The sequence below is a fragment of the Mastigoproctus giganteus genome, chromosome 2 (assembly GCF_048544385.1).
Source record: "Mastigoproctus giganteus isolate SK-2022 chromosome 2, ASM4854438v1, whole genome shotgun sequence".
In the NCBI taxonomy this organism is placed as follows: Eukaryota; Metazoa; Arthropoda; class Arachnida; order Uropygi; family Thelyphonidae; genus Mastigoproctus; species Mastigoproctus giganteus.
The window spans coordinates 95,913,304-95,933,433 of NC_143576.1; the positions used below are offsets into that span (position 1 = coordinate 95,913,304).

At 38.7% G+C, this 20,130-nt stretch overlaps 1 protein-coding gene across 4 annotated transcripts in view; it reads right to left on the reverse strand.

The window, feature by feature from the left end:
- Positions 1–20,130, reverse strand: part of LOC150089441 (cubilin-like) — a 321,441-nt gene that overhangs the window by 108,721 nt on the left and 192,590 nt on the right. For all 4 annotated transcript variants that reach the window (XR_016548045.1, XM_090389480.1, XM_090389481.1 and 1 more), the window contains one exon: positions 1,746–2,048. Coding sequence is in view for 3 of the 4 variants with exons in the window: in XM_090389480.1 (XP_090245606.1) it covers positions 1,746–2,048 (303 nt within the window). In the remaining variant the exon portion in view is untranslated. The remainder of the gene's footprint in view (positions 1–1,745; positions 2,049–20,130) is intronic.

Below are 20,130 nucleotides of genomic sequence, written 5' to 3' on the forward strand. Positions count from 1 at the left end.
CTTCATATATGACTGCGCAATTACTCCCAGATTTTTTTTCATTCTCTACCACCCTGAGTGTAGTACTGCACAGTTGGTATGTTACTCTGGGTTTAATGCTACCCATATGCAGCCTTTGCATTTGTCAATGTTAAACTCGAGTTGCCACCCCTTGAAGTCCATCTGTTCAACTTTTCCAGATCCAGTAACAGGATCTGGAAAAGTCCTTACTGTCATTAACAACCTTTATATCATCTGCAAACTTGGACATTAAGCCTGATATACCTTCATCAATATCATTGATAAATACAGAAAATAACAATGGGCCCAACACAGACCCCTGGGGACACCACTAATAACATTAGTCCACGAAGAGCAGTGGACATTGATTACCACTCAACCAAACCTTTATTCATAGCAGCAACGACCTTAATTCCATACTGCTCCAACTTGTACAGTAGTCTTCCATGCGCAACAGTATCAAAAGCTTTCCTAAAATCCAAGTATATGATAACAAAATTATTTTTTGCATCCAGTTCCTTTTTGACCACATCGTAGTATCAAATCAAATTGGTCAGACAAGACTTTCCCTTAAAAACTATGCTGTGTCTGAACTATAACTGTAGTCTTGTTTAGATGATCCTGCAGTGCTTCTTTTACCAGTGATTCCATTAATTTTTCCCGAACGGAAGTTAAACTAACAGGTCTGTAATTACTCGTGTCACCTTTCAATATCCCTTTGTAAATTGGCATTACATTTGCATATCTCCAGTCTGTGGGAATCTCTTTAGTCCAAGGATGCCCTCATAATCATGGCCAAGGGCCTGCTTACTTCCTTTGCTGTCTCCTTTAATATAACTGGATACCCCAGGTGCCTTTCTTATGTTTAACTTCAACAATTCCTCCTCCACTTTGCTCTGCTATTACAAAATCCATTAGCTCCCTGTTATAGTTTGATTAACTTCTGGCATTCTCCTCCTTTAATAATTCATGTGTGAATGTAGATGAGAAAGACTCATTCAGTTTATCAGCTACCTCAGCAGGATAGTCAAGAATCAAACCACCAATATCAAGTGGATCAATCTGATTCATTCCTTTCCTTCTAGAGTTTACATTAGTAAAGTCTTTGCGTCCTTGGCCAAAGGTTTTTCACAATTTGTCTTCGCTTGCGTGACCTCCTTTGTCACTTGATTACAGGCTCTTCTTGCATTCTCACATCAACTTTCCCATAAAACTTAGGTAGCTTAAGTGAAGATCAAGGGGAAAGATTACATCATGATATGAAAGAAATGGGGGATGTACCAAGGAGGTGGGGAATGTCAATATGATGGCTGACTGCTGCTGGGTGCAGCAGTCAGCCATCAACAAACTTTTAGTGTTACTTAAAATTCTTCATAATTACCTTTACTTGCTTCCTGCAGCTAAATTTATCAAACTAACCCGCTTTGTAATGTTTAGTCTTATTCAACTTAGCCACTTCACTGGAGGGAGGCGATCTAAGCAGTTTAATTTAAAAGAGCCAACAGTTTGCATTAAAAAAATAAAAAGTAACTCTAAAAATATATATTTACAACATGCCAAACTTCTTGAATTCTCCTTGGAATTCTTGTGAACTTAATCCCCAACCCTGGACAAACAACACATGAACAAACATGCCCTTCCTAACTTGTTAGAAATACTTTTGTGAATTCTGAAGTGAAGAAAATTTATTCTTAATGATAAATGTGCATATGTTAGAAACATGTAACTTTATATATATACATTACCTTTTTTAACTCCTTTAAAATGACCATACAAATATGCATTAACAATATTTTTAGCTACAATCATCATTTTTGAACCAGAAGACAAAACAGAATGATGAGAAACATTGCCATTCAGTGTTTCTAAAAGTGGAGAAGAAACAGAATAATCCTCATAGAATTCAAAACTGCAAGTTTGTGGGCAAGATCCATTCACGATTTTCATCATTGCCTGTTCTGCCTTACTGACCTCAAGAAGATAAACCGCTCTCTGATCATCTGGATGCATAGTGATATTTCCTGTATTTAGCAGATGTCCTCCTTGATCTGAAAATAAAACAGCAAACTCCAGTGTGAACATAGAAATGCTTCTGTGAACACACACACACACACACACACACACACACACACACACACACACACACACACACACACACACACACACACACACACACACACACACACACACACACACCCCACCCCCTATTTGCCTTAAACATTTACTGCTTATGATACATATAAGCATTCAAAAAGCACCCAAGTGCTATGGCATAATGCACATGGGTGGTCATTCATAAGCAGTCAATAAACGAGCACAATAAAAGTAAGTAAAGTAAAAGTAAAGTGCAGCCATTATCAACCCACTGCAGGATGGAAGCCTCCTCAACAATTCATGCTGAGGGAAACGGACCATAATCTGCCACGCTGGTCCAGTGCGGGTTGGCAGATCAACTGTATTCAGCAGTCAGGGGCTTGAACTCCGGTCTACTCAAAGAGCGTGTGCTACTGCACTCCCGCTCCTCACCACTCGGCTACGGAGGCCTCAATAAAAGTAATGGTATATGAAATTAACAGTTGCTCAATTCTGTTGCCACAGTTTTGTTTTTTCTTGTGCTTAGGTTATTTATGTACATTGAATGAACTCCTGATAAAATTGACATTTTTTTTGATTTACAGCTCAGCCCAAAAGAAAATGTTTGCTTTTAGTTATGAATTTTTGGAATGTTGTTTCTCAAACACTCCAAAAATTATCACACATCATCAAATGCACTAGCTCAGATATAGGTGGCTGCACACCTGTTAACCAGTCAGCAATCTCTCTCTCTCTCTCTCTCTCTCTGATTAATGAAGAGAAAAAAAAAAAAAAGAAAAAAAAAATGCATATAAACAAAAATGCTTCATGCATTTTGTTTTACACATTACTTATTATTTTTAAAATTCTTTGTAAATAATACTATAATCACTTAAAATAAAACCTCCACATTTAAATAATGTCAGTAATTTTCTTAAATGAGAAAAAAAAAGTAATTCCATGGGCTGATTTTCACAACTCAAACCTTTAAGAACTTACACGAGTAACATTTCTTTACAGAAATATCCCCTCTTCTCGATCAATACTACACCTGTGACCAAAAAATAAAATACTTGAAACTGGTAATAATTACTATTAGCTATAGCATTCGAGGAAAGGCATATAGGTTTTCACTGCACCAGCCAGAAAAAGTTATCAATGCATTTCCCTCCTTCCATTTCCATAGGTATCAAAATCCATCTGACTTAATTTTTCCAAGTGGTCAGCTTCAACTACCCACAGAGGCAATTAATTCCAATAGTTAACAATTTTCAAGCCAGAGGAAAAAACTTCCTACAACTATCTATAACTCTTCTTCCTTTAGTTTGAATTCATGCCCTATTCTAAGATCACTTAATACATCAAAAGTTTAGATTTCATGTGTTTTATTATTCCCTCTCAGCTTCTTATAAACTCCAGTCAGTTATGTTTAAGATAACTAAATATCTCAGAGTGAAACAGATTGGAGTTACATTCTAAGGTAACCAGGTATCTTTGGGTGGAACTGTTCTAACCAGTTAATCTTTGGATCTTTTCAATAAGCTGAATGTCTTTTTAGGTGTAGCCTCCATATGAGGATATAGTAATCCAAATGCAGTGATATAAGTGAGCGCCTCATACTTGTATGTACAGGAATTGTACCCTCCCAATCTCTACAAGAAATAGTTTGATAAATTATCAACAGGACAGCATGCTGCCTAGATCATTTTCCAAACTTCTTCCTCTACAGTTTTTGTCAATCCCTCAGGTTTAAGTTACTTCCCAAGTGTAAAATGTATTTTTCAACATTAAAATATAGCTGTGCATCTTTTATACCAGTTTAAGAAAACAGAACAGCAGCAGTAACAGTACTGATCCCTGAAGGATATCCAAATTCTGAACCTAGCTAATTCTGAAGAGCAATCCATTAATTGCAGTCTTAAGCCACTTGCCTATGATTCCAATATGTTCCAGGTCATATAGCAAGCTTTAGCATGGAATAGAGCCAAATGCTTCACCGAAGTCCAAATAAATAACGTCAAACTTATTCCTTGCATACAACTCCATCATTATAGTTTACGAGGTTAATTAAAACAAGATTTTTTTCTTTACACAACCATACTATGTCTTAAGAATACCATTTCAATCAATATGACTCTGCATTACATTCTTAATCACAGCCTTCAGTTTTCTTTACTACTGAAGCAGGGGTTCTGATGCATCTGCATACAAGCTGCAAACTGGTAAAGTTCTAAAGGCTCTTAGAGCTATGTGGAGAGCATTATGGTGAATGGTATCTAGGTAATGTAACATTCTCCTTCTTGCTGAAGCATATACAGGAGATCCATAATTCAAACGAGATCCAATCAAAGTTTTATATAATTGTAGTAACGTGTGCCTGTCGGCTCCCCAGGCCATTGAAGATAGTGTGCAAGATGTTAAGTTTTGAGAGGCAGCTATTCGAAGTCTTAATATATGTTCATGAAAGTTTAGTTTTTTGTCTAATGTTAAACCTAAGAAGAAGTTCTGAACAGGTAGAGAAATTTTATTTAAGTATAAGACCGGTTCAGGATGAAGACCACGCATTTTACAGTAGTGTATAACACCTGATTTTTTCTCAGATATTCTATATCCATTATTTTTAGTCCATGCTTCTATTTTGTTTATGGATAATTGGAGCTGTCATTCAGTCGGGTTCATGCTTTGTGATTGAAATGAAATGGAAAGATCATCTGTGTACATATATATTTCCAGTGAAGGTGGTATAACCTTTGTGATATTGCTCACCTGCAGGGCAAACAGGGTTGCACTTATACTGAGCCCTGGTTGTTGTTGTTATTTGGTTTTCTAGATTTACCATCACCATATGCTGTTTTCTTATGAGTTTCTAATATTTTTTTTCAACTCTGACACGTAGATCAAGCGCCAATCTATTTTTCCCAAATCAAAATTGGTGGGGTGATAAGACATTGTTTTTCCAGCAACCACGTAAGTCGCCGCCATATGGAGGGATACATTTTGTTCAGAATAATTTTATAATTATTATATAATGCTATATAATTCTATTATATAGAGTTAGCAGGATAATCAGAGTTTAAGTGTTGTATCATAGTATAACAAATGCCATCGGGACCTGGTGTGCTATTAGGCAAATTTGAAATAGTTGTAAGCAATTCCTCTTTTCTGAATGATAGATTATATAAATGAAATGTAGTAGTACAGAAATTCAACTTGCTCCAATCAGCTTGCTCTTTATAATTTTGTAAATCAGCACTGTAGCTTGTAACTGCTGATGTGGAAGCAAAAGATTCAGCCAAAATTTCTGATATCTCATCTGTTGTAGAAGTGTCTTGCCTTTTCCAATGGAAGATTGGTGATTGTATGCTTGGATATCTTCCACTCAAAATCCATATTTTTTTTTTTCTGCACCAAACCAGGACTCAAGTTCCTAGTAAGTGTGGAAGCAAACATGATCCGAGAACTTTTCTTTGCCTTTCTCTGAATTCTCCTCGCTTCAGCTTTGACTTTTTTTTATATGCAATCGGATTGACCACAGCTGGACATTTCTGAAATTCATTCTATGCACAATTTTGTTTTGTTTTTGCCATTGCACATTCTGCATTCCACCAAGAGTTGTACCATGCCTGTTTTGCCTTACTCATTTGAGGGATTGTTGCTTTTGAAGCTTGTAACAGTTGGTCATTGATATATATGACAGCAACATCTATTGGCAAGGTTTCTATCAACTGCTTATCCAACTTGATTAATTGCATATATTTACTCCAATTAGCTTTTTTAAAATTCCATACTGTTCTCGTTTCTTCTGTAAGAGTAAATTGTGTCTGTATGGAACATACTATCGGAACATGATCACTGCTGTAAGGATCATTTAATACAAACCATTCTATGTTGGGATAAATTATTATTATTATTATTAGCTATATGGTACAAGGAAGCCGAAGCTTTTGCTGCACAAGAAAAAAAAAAAAAACCCCAATTTACCCAGAGAGAGAGAGAAGTAGAAGGGAATCACCAAGAAAGAGAAGAATGATTCATTGAGAACACATATTGTTAAGTCTATTACAGAAGTAATACCTGTAGTCAAACTGATATAAGTGTGAGATCTGGTATTCAGCAAATCATTTGTTGATCTAGGAAAGTTTCGATCAAGTTACCTCTACTGTCCACGTGAGAAGATCCCCACAGATGATGATGGGCATTCATATTTCCCATGAAGCAATAGAGGTTGAAACCGCATAGAAAGATAGTTTAGTTCCGATCTGGAGAGAGGAAGATTTGGTGGAAGATATAAAGGGATGAAATCGTGATAGATTTTCCGATGGCTATTTTCACTGCTACTAACTTTGTTTTTAATGTTATTTGCTTAGGTGGTATATTAGTATTCACCAAAATTGCCATTTCTCCTCTGGCAGTTCTATTACCATTTTTGTCTCTCCGAAAAGTGTATAGTTTTGAAATATGGGTGAAGATTGAGGTTTTAAATGGGTCTCCTGAAGGCAAATGCAGACTGGTTTATACTGCTGAATAATATTTTTTATTTCATCCAATTCTTCGTGTAAACCACGGCAGTTCCATCGTATAATATGCTGCATTATTTAGGTCTCAAAACTAAATGTTGAATCTGACTGCACTTTTGAGTTTTTTCATTTATCCTATTTGGGTCAGTCTCCCTTCGGAAAATTAGGACAAGGTGTATCAATATCTTCTGCAGGGTGAAGTCCTAGTACGTTCTCTGCCTGTTCATCAGTATCCATTTTGTCTATGTTTGTTTGTTTCTGTTAACTAGATGCTATTTTTTTTTTTTTTTTTTCCGAAGATGTTAATCCTGATTTCTGCTTCCCAGGAACGGAAATATCCTGCTCTTTAGCAATGGATGTTTCTTGTGAAGTTGTTAGTATTAGTATTGGCATATGATGCAAAGAAAGCTAACTCATGCAGCATCAGCCAAAAAAAAAAAAAAAAAAACACTCCCATTTCACCCATCTGTTCGTTTGAAATACTTGTCCAGCTGAGCATTAAATTTATTTAGGCTATCAACTTCCACAACAAGGGATGGAAGTCTGTTCCACCAACCAACCACCCGCTGGCTAAAGGCAAATTTCCGCACATCTATCCTTCCTCAAATTGAATTTATGCCCTCTCAGGTGATTATTCTGAGCAAGAGGAAGAATCCCATCGGCATTGAGCATGCTCAAACCATTCAAGGCTTTATACACCTCTATCAGATCACCTTGCAGGTGCCTAGTCTCCAGACATTATAATTTGCAAAACTTAAGCCTTTCTTCATAAGAGCAACCCTTTGTTCCATTCACTAATCTTGTTTCCCTTCTCTGTACTCATTCCAGCAGCTCTACGTCCTTCTTGAAATGAGGCCTCCAGAACTGTATACAGTACTCAAGGTGTTTGTTATTTGGTTTTAGGGAGCATTAGCAACTAAAGCCATATTGCTCTGAGGATATGCGGTGGTCATTCCCTGATCTTTTCGCATCCTCCGTATTTGGTGGTCATTGGCTCGAACCCCGGTCTAATCAAGAAGCGTGTGCTGCTCCTGCCCACCTGGCTACGGAGGCACCAGTACTCAAGGTGTGGCCTGACCATTGCCTTATACAAGGGAATAATCACCTCCTTATCCCTCCCTGCTAGAAAAATTTCTGTTTTTGTCATTAATATTACTTTACTCCAGTCTTTCATTTGATTTGGAGGTATTACCACTTCCATTTGAGTGGCTATAGTTTGCTGTCGTTTCACTGCTGAAAAGGAACGTGAAGGTGTGGTTGCAAGCATCTGTTTCTTGCTTCCGGATAAGACACTTCATTTTCTATTTCTGTATTTGTTTCCCCAATATCCACATTTTGCAGGTCTATGGTTTTTTTTTTTTTTTTTTTTTTTGGTAGTTGTTGGCGCATCGGCTTCTGTGGCCATAATGCACCTCCCAAGGTTTTTGCAGTACTTTGATGGAAGCCTGAGGCGGGATTCGAACCCGCGACCTTTGAGTCGACAGGCAGGCACTTTACCCACCTGGCTAGCCCGGTCGGCTCATGTCTATGAAAAAGCAGGGTGATTTCCGTAACAGTTTGCTGTAGAGGAGGTGCAGTTTGCTTGATAGTGTTCTTTCGATCCACAGAGGACAGATTGGATCACTCCGACATGTCGCCCGAGAGTGTGCCATATCGCTGACAGTGGTAATACCTACCTTATTGGATTCGGTATATATATGGCCAGATTTTGAAATTTAAATATCCTGCTTTAACTGAATGGGGAAGAGAAGGATTGTTAAATGTGAGAATAACTGATCAGGTTGGAGTGAGAATGCCATCTTTCTTCTTCATTATCCTCCTAACATGTATCACTTATGTCAGCTTGTGCAGCAACTCTTTCTCTGAAACAGTCAAAAACCTTTTGATGTATTCAGGGAATTATGCGAAGTAATTTCAACTGGAATTCCCGCAAAGGTCTTTGTTTTTAGCAGTTTCTCAGATTGATGACATTGAAGTTTCTACTAAGAGATCACCTGATTGTATTTGTTTTATCATTTTTGGTGATCCAACCACGGACTCTATAGTCTTCTGAAATAAGAATGGGGATAATTTCCCAATGGGTTGTGTTGATAACGAATATAATACTAAAAAGAAAGGAACAGTAAGCTGAGAGCTGTTGATTTTCATTCTCTTAGCCTGACATGTTCAGTTGTGAGTCATCAGATTTATTGGAGTTACCTTTCTCCAATCTTGTGTTGTTAGTTTGGTCCATTTCAAACTCCCTTTAGTCCTGGGTCGTGTCTTTTTACCTGGGTCCAGCCCCACCACAGGGAGGCAGGAGTAGTGCCACCAAGCGAGTAAAATATGTTAGTAAACAGAAAAATTAAAAAGGCTACTTTCCTTTCTGGAAACTTCTTCCTTATGCTTTAAGAAAGAAAACTCTTATTATACAGGGTGGGTGGGAAGTCACTCATTATTTTAAAAATATTATATTTCCTAAAATATACAAAATAGCACTGCACATTTTTTTCTGATTTGTAGCTTACTGTTTGCCATTAGTTCCCTGAAAGTTACAACTTGATGGGACCCCCAGCATTTTCCACATTTTTTTTTAAATGGGCAGGTACATTTTTTATGGCTTTCCTTAAGAATTGGACAGGAACACCGGAGATGACCTGACGGATCTTGTTTAAGTTCATCAATATTCTTAGGTTTACTCTTTTACACTTCTTCCTTGGCCGATCCCCATAAAAAGTAAATCACATGGGGTTAGGTCTGGACTTCATGCAGGCCACTGTGTGTGTCCCTGACAGCCTATCCAGCATCTTGGGAAGTGCTCATTGAGCCTCTCCCCAACAGTCAAGGCAAAATGTGGGAGAGCACAGTCTTGAATAAACATCAACTCTTGAGGTTTCCACATACAGAAATTTTAGGCCACACAAAATTTTGCAACATTTCTAAGTATCATTCACTGATATAGGGAGTGACTTCCCACCCACCTGGTATATACAGTGGATTCCAGTTTGGGCCACTGGTTAATCGGGGCAGCCGTTTATTTGGGGCAAATCTTTAAAAACAGAAACCAATCAAGAAAATAGCCAGGGTTTACTTCGCTTAATTGGGACAGCATGCCATTTAATCAGGGCAGGAGACCGCAGCACTGAAGATTACCCTACAATTGTCTCAGACAGTACCACGTGGTTCGTTCGAAATTCTGGAGGTCACAACCATAAAACAAAAACAATTGGCAGTCACCTGTTTATTGGGCTTTTCTGTTAGTTAAATCTATCATAAAAGGACAGTAAACTCGATCTTACTGAATTTGTGATAATACCGACAGCTGGAATTCTGTGGGTTATTATGGTGAAATGTGTTTACACTTCCACGAAATCTTCAATCATATAAAAAAATTAATTTTCAGATCTTCTCTTCATTCGTATTCTTAAAGCTTTGTAACTCGTTACTCGTTTCTCACTTGCAATTTGTGTGTGCCGTGTTCTTTGTTATTGATTGCTTATCTTTTTACTGTTTTAAATTTTAACCACCACCCACAAATGTCAGTAAACAGAAATGTCAACTAGTTTGTATGTACATATTACAGTACGTATTAATTATTCTGGTTATCACGTATATTCTTCCGATTTTCACTTATAATTTAATTTTTTTAATTGGTAAGGTAATAAAGGGTAAATGTCTTAATATATCTTTGCTTTTATAGCCTGTGGATAATATTCCTCCTATTTTTGTTAATTAGAATCGCTGTTTAATAGAATTAAAATTCAAATCATAAATGTGATCACAATGACTGGTGCTTACTGCACATTGTATAGTGAACGGTACTTTACTATGGTGACTCCATCGTAACGTGATTTGATTGTACAGTGACCTAATTGAAAAAAAAAAGGGGGGGGGGTACATTGTATTTTTAACTATTTACGTGAAACTTCGGATAATTGGGGCAGCCACTTAATCGGGCCAAAATGCACTAGTCCCAACGTGTCCTAAATAACCGGAATGGACTGTATTAGAATAATGGACTGAACTGAAAGGGAAAAACATCTCTCTCTCTCTCTAATGTAATCACAGTAGAAGTTGCAAGGAAGATCGCTTGACCTCAAGATTTGCTTGGCACCCAAAAAATTACCTGCAAAATTACCCAGGACCCCAATCCAAAGGAATCACTCCTGAGTATAAATGACACCCTCATGATTAACCTTAAGTCAAATGTATTCCCTTGCCATTCCTAGTACATACCAAGTTATTTCTTCAAAAAAACTGGGTATGTACAATTTACACAGGATATCAAGACTAGTATTTTTTTTTCTAGTAAAAAATCTACAATTTCCATTTCTGTGATTTTATAGTATAATTTCAATATAAAATATTCAGTCAACTCATTAGTTACATCAACTGGATTATTAATGACTATTCTACAACCATTACATAAGAGTCCAATTTTCTCCTTTTTTTTTATTTTATTATTAGGAGCAGTAGTGGCAAATAATGCAAGGAGGCGGTAAGCTTATATAGCATCAGACAAAAAGAGGAACACTATCCATTGCATCTATTTATTCCTTAAATTTATTCAAACTACTCACATCTACAACACACACTGGATAGATACCATCCACCTTACAAGATGGAAGTTTGTTCTAGCAAACTATTAATCTCTGGCTGAAGAGAAATTTGCACACATCTATCCTGCAGCCATCCTTTTTCTGTATGTTGTCGAAGAAAAAAGTAAGAATACCATCATTATTAAGCCTACTCAATCCATTTAAAGCCTTAATAATCTTCCTGAAAATTACCAGTTTCCAAATGCTGAAATCTACAAAAATCAAGTTTTCCATGGTAAGAACACCCTTTGTGTTCTTAACTAATCTGCTTGTTTTTCTCTACACCTATACCAAGAGATCCACATCTTTCTTAAAATGAGGCTTCCAGACCCTGTATGCAGTACTCAAGATGCAGCATATCCACTGACTTATACAATGGGATAATCATTCCCCTTGTTTCTTCTGGCAGAGTTTCTATACATCACTGACAGAACCTCACAAGATGCAAGTGTTTGAACAGCTCAGAACATCATGTCAGACTTTACAATTACTCCATTCACCACCCTTCAGTGTGGTACCACTTGATCGGTATAGTATTAAGTAATTACTGCTGCACATATACAATACCTTGCATTTACTGATACAGGAATCCCTCGATTAGCGCGATTACTTGGTTCCGCGAAAACGGCGCACTATGCGAAATCGTGCTAATTGAAGTTAATAATAAATACAAAATAGTCTAAATCTTTCCAAGACCTACACAATATACCAATCAATATTTTTAAAAATACTTTTTTTTATGGCAGTTTAATGTACAGTAGTATAAAAGCAAACGATAATTATAAATATTTGCAGTACAGTAATCAAAAGTTTATTGAAATTAAAAAATTTACAATATATAACTCACTATTTCTTTGTAAATTATTTCAAAAGGCTGGTTTGCGCAGACTTTTTCTTTCATCATAAATTTGCTTGTATGGATACACATGATCCTTGAGATTGTCACAGACATTCTCTCAGACATGCCAGATAAGCTGTACTTGCTACCTGTGAGTCTAAAACACTGATGGAACTGATATTCAGGTAACACTCAAGTCAAGTGGACCCAATTTTGGCGAAGTCCGGCCGGTCTGTGACAGCCAAATCCTCTGCTTGCACCTTCACGATAGTGGGACTGTTAGTAATCCCGGGTATAACCTCCATGCACAAGTACATGGCGGGTGACCATCCAGGTGTGAACCAACGTAAGCAGGTGTGGCCCCCACACCACATGGAGGAACGCCGCCCCTCTATGTTACCAGGCAGTACTAGGTGGTAGATGACTCTCATCAACCGGTGCAATACTACCAATTTGCTTATTGGAGGCTTGAAATGGTGGAACCCATGTTTAGTCTCTAGAGCTAAGTTTTGGTCAACCCTTCCCCATCTCTTCCCATCATGCAGTATGATTGATAACTTTTGAGGTTATGATGAACATCGTGGTGAGATCCAATATTCCTTACATTTCGAGGGTACAGGTCTAAAACGGTGTTCGCAGACCAGCCGCTAGTTAGTACACCGGACCGAACCTATTGGTAACTCTCTAGGAGGCTTCCGGATCAGCTAGTGTATAATCTTGCTATCTCTACTCTGCCAGATAGTGACTGGAGGGAGTCCGAGTAGTGTGTATGCGGGGAGCATTGTTGATGCCACGTTATGTTAAGGATCTGGGTATATTCTTACCAGGTGTACGCCATATCCAAAAATTTCATTACTTCATACAGCATGTCCCACTCACTTTTTCTTATTATTGAATACATCATGAATTGTCAAACTAATTCAGCAAGCTTATCTGAGAAAAGATCTAAACCTCCCAAGCACTTCCTAATTCATTTCACAAATATACGTGGTCTCAATCCTAATCTCAACGATGTCCATTTCCACTTGCAGTCTGCCAAATCCCATGTACTTTTTCTGACAGAATCTCAATTATCGGTTGATTCAACTACTGCTCACCTCAGATGCCCAAATTATTCGCTGTATGATTCTTTTCGCCTCAAAAATGGTACTTGTGCCTATGTCCGTTCTGATATTCCCTGTCAGAGACTTGGCAATTTGGAATCTCCTCTCTTTGATCTTCTCTGGCTTAAAATCTCTCTACCTCATTGTGTCAAATTCATCTGTTGTCTCTACCGTTCTCCCAACTCCACTAATCACTTGGAGCTCTTTGACTTCCTCTCTTTGCAACTTGACTTTCTTCAGTCCAACTTTCCTAACAGTGAGGTAATTTTCCTTGGTGATTTTAATGTTCACAACTCCAGCTGGCTTCCGTTTTCTAGTCACACCGACCCAGCTGGTCAAGATGCTGATGCTTTTGCAATTAGTAATGATCTTGCACAGATTGTTCATTTACATACAAGAATACCGGACAATCCTAATCATACAGCCAATATGCTTGATCTTTTTCTCACAAACAACCCTTCTAAGTACACCGTCGAAGTGAGGGGGTCCTTTAGACACTTCAGATCACAACTTGGTGATTGTCTCTTCTCCAATGTAACCTTTATCTCATGGCTATTCCCAACCTCGTGTTGTTTGGCATTACAAGAATACAAAATGGGATGACCTGCGAGACTTCTTTTCTTCTTTTCCTTGGTCGGATTACTGTTTCAAAACTTCTGATGTCAACATTTGCTCAGATCGTGTCAGTGAAATTATTCTTGCAGGACTGGAATCCTTTATCCCACACTCCACTTTAAAATCCCGTCCTTTATCTAAATCTTGGTTTTCCAATAAATGTGCTAAGGCTGTTAGCATTAGCATTAGTAGAGGCATTTGATGCAAGAAAGCAAGCTTATCAGCCAAAAAAAAAAATAAAAAAAAAAAAATAATAAAAATAAATAAATAAAAAATAACCACATCCACTTCACCCCTCTGTTCGTTCGAAATGCCTGTCCAGCTGAGCCTTAAAAACCTATTTAGGCTATCAACTTCCATGACAAGGAATGGAAGTCTATTCCACCAACCAACCACCCGCTGGCTAAAGGCAAATTTCCTCACGTCTATCCCATATCTGTCTTTTCTCAATTTGAATTTATACCCTCTCAGGTGATTATTCTGAGCAAGAGGAAGAATCCCATCAGCACTGAGCATGCTCAAGCCATTCAAGGCTTTATTACACCTCTATCAGATCACCTCGGTTGTGCCTAGTCCCCAGACACTGTAATTTGCAAAACTTAAGCCTTTCTTTGTAAGAGCACCCCTTTGTTCCACTCACTAATCTTGCTGCCCTTCTCTGTACTTGTTCCAGCATCTCTACATCCTTCTTGAAATGAGGCCTCCAGACCTGTATACAGTACTCTAGGTGTGGCCTGACCATTGCCTTATACAAGGGAATAATCACCTCCTTATCCCTGCTAGAAAAATTCCTATATATCATCGACAATACACCATGAGCTACTCTTGCAGCCCATCTGCACTGCTCAGAAAACTTCATATCTGCCTGCACAACCACCCCCAGGTCCCTTTCATTCTCTACAACTGTCAGTGCAGTACCACAGAGTTCATACGTTGCTCTGGGCTTGCTGTTTCCCATATGTAGTACTTTACATTTGTCAAGGATAAACTTCATTTGCCACCTCTCAAGCCCATCTGCTCAACCTTTCCAGATCCTGTTGCAGTAGCATAGGGTCAGTAGTGTCCTTGACAACCCTGCCAACCTTCATATCGTCTGCAAACTTGGACATTAAGCTTGATATACCATCATCAATATCATTTATAAATACAGAAAACAATAATGGACCCAATATTGAACCCCGAGGGACTCCACTAATAACATTAGTCCACGATGAGCAGTGTCCATTGATTGCCACTCTGTCTTCTCCTCCTCAACCACCCCTTTATCCATATCAGCAATTTGCCTCCAATGCTACACTGCTCCAATTTGTGCAGCAGTCTTCCATGTGCAACAGTATCAAAAGCCTTTCTAAGATCCAAGTATATAATATCAAAGTTATTCCCTGCATCCAGTTCTTTTGTGACTGCATCATAGTATCCAATCAAATTGGTCAGGCAAGACTTCCCCTTAACAAAACCATGCTGTGTCCGAGCTATAACTGAAGTCTTGTCTAGATGATCCTGCAGTGCTTCTTTAACCAGTGCCTCCATTAATTTTCCAGGAATAGAAGTTAAACTAACAGGTCTATAATTACTTGTGTCAGCCTTTGATCCTCCTTTGTGAATTGGGGTCATTTGTACATCTCCAGTCCATGGGTACTTCCCCTGAGTCCAAGGAAGCTCTCATAATTATGGCTAAGGGTTTGCTTACTTCCTTTGCTGCCTCCTTCAATATAACTGGATAGATCCCATCCACCCCAGGTGCCTTTCTTGCATTTATCTTCAACAATTTCTCCTCCACTTTACTCTCAGTTATTACAAGATTCTCTAGCTTACTTCCAGAGTTGAATACACCTCTGGCATTCCCCTCGCTGAATACTCATGTGTGAATGTCGATGCAAAATATTCATTCAGTTTGTTAGCTACCTGAGCAGGATCATCAACATTTGACCCATCGATATCAAGTGCACCAATCTGATTCATCCCTTCCTTCTAGAGTTTACATAAGTAAAGAACTCTTTGCTGTTTTTCTTTGCATCCCTTGCCAAATATTTCTCGTAATCTGCCTTCGCCTGCCTAACCTCCTTTGTAACTTGGTTACCGATCAACTTGTATCTATCATAGGCTTCTGTGTCACGTGTTAATTTGTATGTATCCCATGCATTTTTCTTCTCTGCCATATGTCTCATTAGTTCATCTGACATCCACTTAAGCCTAAACCTTGAACAATATTTCTTAGTTGGTATGTAAAGCCTAGTAGCTTCCAAGATAAGTTCTTTGAATGCTTCCCATTTTGAATTTGATGTTGGTAACATAATCAATTGGTCCCACTGTATAGAATTTAAATACTGTCTCAGTCCATCGTAGTCGCCTTTACGAAAGCAATAACCCTTCCCATTACCCCTAATGGTAGTTACCTCTTTGAGTAAATCTCACTTCAGCACACTGTGATCACTGCCACCTAGTGGTTCATTTACCTGCAGATTCTTAATGCATGAAGAATCACTACTGATAATCAAATCAAGAGTATTACTCCCTCTAGTTGCCTCCCGAACATGCTGATGTAGAAAACAATCATCCAATAAATCCACAAAAGCCTTGCTAGTGTGTGAGTGACCAACCCCCAAATTCCAGTCAATATCTGGGAAATTAAAATCCCCCATTATAAGACTCTCTGATTTACTGGCCTACTCTATTTCCCTGTACAGTTTCTTATTATACTCATCAGGGTCATTATGCCTATAGCACACTCCTACTCTCAATTTTGATCTCCCAATGCTTATTGTCACACCAAACTGACTTGATACTGCACTGTCCAGCAACGTCGACTGGCTTCACTTCCTTGGATTTTATGTATTTCTTAACTAATAGCATAACCCCTCCTCCCTTCCTATCCTATCTATCCTTTCTGCAGACATTGTACTCCCCAAATTCCAGTTCTGCATTCCTTATATCTGTGTGACACCACGTCCCTGAAATCCCCACAATATCTGCCTTTGATGTTTTGAGCAAAACCTCAATTTCATCAAATTTATTTACTAAACTCCTAGCATTGGTGTACACGCAAGTATACATGCACCTGTTCTTTTTCTTAGCTACCCTAACACAACCAATGTGTTTATTTGTACCCCAATGATTCCCAGCAGTCTCTGAAATATCCTGCATCTTATTTTCCAGGCTGCGGCTCATTCCAATAGAAGCAGTGCAAGAATCACTTTCACCTCTGCCAGTGGCTATTGTTAATCTATTAGTCCTTGTATCCCCCCCCCAAACTAGCAGTTTTCCGATCCACCTAACACTGCCTCGACAGCATCAGCAAACATTCTTGCACCCTTTCTATTTAAGTGTATCCCATCCCTGTAGAAGCAGTCTCTCCTGTTAACAAGTACAGACCATGCTGAAAAAAATTCTGCCCCTTGAGCCTTGCACAATCTTTCCAGGGCCGAATTGATTGACAGGGCTCTCATCATATACTCCCTCCTATTGTGTCTGGGCAGAATTGCAGACATTTTCAAATTCAACCCTAATTCATGGATTTTTTTCAATAGTGACCTGTACCTGTTAAGTGATTCTGCCGGTCTCCTACTCTTAATATCATTAGTGCTAACGTGTACAACTATATCACCTTTTGTGCCCTTAAAAGATGATATCCGCTCTACAAAGTCATCAACCTTTGCCCCTGGAAGACACCCCGGTCCTGTTCCACCTATCCTTTTTACCAAGCATGTTTTCCCTTTCCCTGACAATAGAGTCACCAACAACTACTAGTTCCTTTGGGACCAGCGCATTCTGCCTTGGGGGGCTGCTGCTGTGTTGCATGATGACCAAGTGCAAGCTCTGGCATTGGTGTGGGCAGCCGAGAGCTTGATGGGCCCCTCATTTTTAATCCTTCGAGGGCATCCACCCTGTCCTTCAAGCTGTTCAAGAGAAGAATGTTGCATATCATAATTGGCTCGTTCCTAATTCTTCAGTTTCATTTTCTGCCTACACCAAAGTTCGCCACAATTGTAAAGCAGTTATTAACCAGTCCAAACTAGAGTTTGAACAGGCTAAGAGTAGAAAACTTGCTTCTTTCCCTAATGGTAGCCGAGCATTCTGGTCTCTTGCCAAAGCTATTGGCCGCAACTTTTGCCCATCTCTGCTCCCACCTCTGTCCAAACCAGATGGTTCTGTTGTCACTTCAGCCAAGGATAAAGCTGACCTGCTAGCATCCCATTTTTCTTTCAACTCATGCATTAATGATCTTGGTAAAACACCTCCCACTATTCCCAACATGCTCCATTCAATGCCTCTTGTGGTCTTCCGTCAAAAGAATGTTGACGAATCTTGATGCTAAGAAAGCTCTTTCGTCTTCTCAACGTCCAACCCAAGCACGGTACTAAGTACTATAGGTTCTTATACCTCTCGTGTTTGGGGTTTACATAAAAAAAAAAAAAAAACTCCAGGTCCCGATGGTATTTCTCCACTTGTTCTCAAAACCTGTGCTCCTGAACTTACTCCTATTCTTTGCCGCCTTTTTTCACTTTCTTATTCCAAAGGTGTTTTTCCTTCTGCTTGGAAATTTGTTCATATCCAGCCAGTTCCTAAAAAGGGTGACAAATCCCTCCCACCCAATTATCGTCCCATTGCAATTACTTCTACTCTTTCTAAAGTAATGGAGAAATCAATTAACTGCCAAATTTTAAACTACCTAGAAACCTTTCGTCTGATCAACGATCGCCAGTATGGATTCCGTCAGTGTCGATCCACTAGTGATATTCTGGCTTATGTTACCCATTTATGGACTAATTCAATGGAACGGTTCGGTGAAACACAAGTAGTTGCTCTTGACATCTCAAAGGCTTTTGATCGTGTTTGGCATAAAGGCATAAAAAGCTTCCATCTTATGGTTTGCCAACTGTTTTAAGTAATTGGTTATCCAGTTTTCTCTCTGATCGCTCACTGAGGGTGATGGTAAATGGCTCTCTGTCTTCTAACTTCTCCACTAATGCCGGTGTCCCACAAGGTTCAGTTCTTTCCCCCACTCTTTTCCTCTTGTATATCAATGACCTTCTTCCATTGACTGGAAATCCTATCCACAGTTTTGCCGATGATAGCACATTGCATTCAACTTCAACTTCTCGAAAATCTGCTACCAATTCCTTAAATGCTGATCTTCAGGTAATTCTCCAGTGGAGCAAAGACAACTTAGCTGATTTCAACCCTTCTAAAACTCAGTCTTGTCTTATACTTGCAAAAAAGATTCTTCTGCTCCTCTGCTTATCTTTAGTGACACTCCGATTTCTAGGCAAAATGATATATCTCTTTTGGGGATTGCCCTGACTTCTAATCTCTCTTGGCACAAGAACATTACAAATATTGCTTCCTCTGCATCTAAAAAACTTGGTTTTCTCTTTCGCTCTCGCCTTTACTTTTCTTCCAAACAGCTACTCACTCTGTATAAATCGCAAATCCGCCCTGCCATGGAATATTGTTCTCACATCTGGGGTGGTGCTCCCAAAACCTCTCTCAGGCTTCTTGATTCCATTCAGAAGAGGGCAGTTAGGTTAATTAATGACTCATCTCTAACAGAATCTCTGCACTCGCTGTCTCATAGACGTACTGTTTCTGCTGCAAGCCTCTTCTACAGATACTTCTATGGGCACTGTTCTTCTGAATGAGCTTCTATAATTCCTGCTCTCTCTTTCAAAACAGTCCCAACACGTGCCGCCACCAGCCAACATCCATTTACTGTCCAACTTCAAATTCACAGAACCAACTTTCCATCTTCCTTGTTTATTCATTCAATTGCCATTTTCTGGAACAGCCTTCCTTCATACGTATATCCTGAAAATTACAGTCTACAGAAGTTCAAGTCCAATGTCAACAAATATCTTCTTTCGTCTTCTCAACCTCCAACCCAAGCACGGTACTAAGTACTATAGGTTCTAACACCTCTCGTGTTTGAGGTTTACATAAAAAAAAAAACATTTTTCAATGTTCCTGCAAATTTGCATACTGTGCTCGATATCTGGTTCTGCATCCATGATTGGTTGTTTAAATTTTTTTTGCGTGAAATATTCCTTCAAGTTCTTTTAATGTCAACTTCTTTTCTTGAAAATTTTTTTCCTCACAAATTTCCACCTTGTCATATGCTCATTCATAAATATTAAGGACAGAATCACTTAATTGTTCTGAATGCGATTCCTGCAATTTGAGAACATCACTGTTGTCGATTTCATCAAAGTCTAGATCACTTCCAATATTTGCTATTTCATCAATAACAGTATTGACATGAGTGAAACTACAGAAATCATTTGCGCAATGTGGCAAAATATGCTTCCAAACTGCTCTCATATTGCTGGATGTTTCTTCAGACCATGACTCATGAATATGGTCTATTGCTTTCCTGATTTTGTAATTTCTCAAAAATTCAACTAAAGAAACTG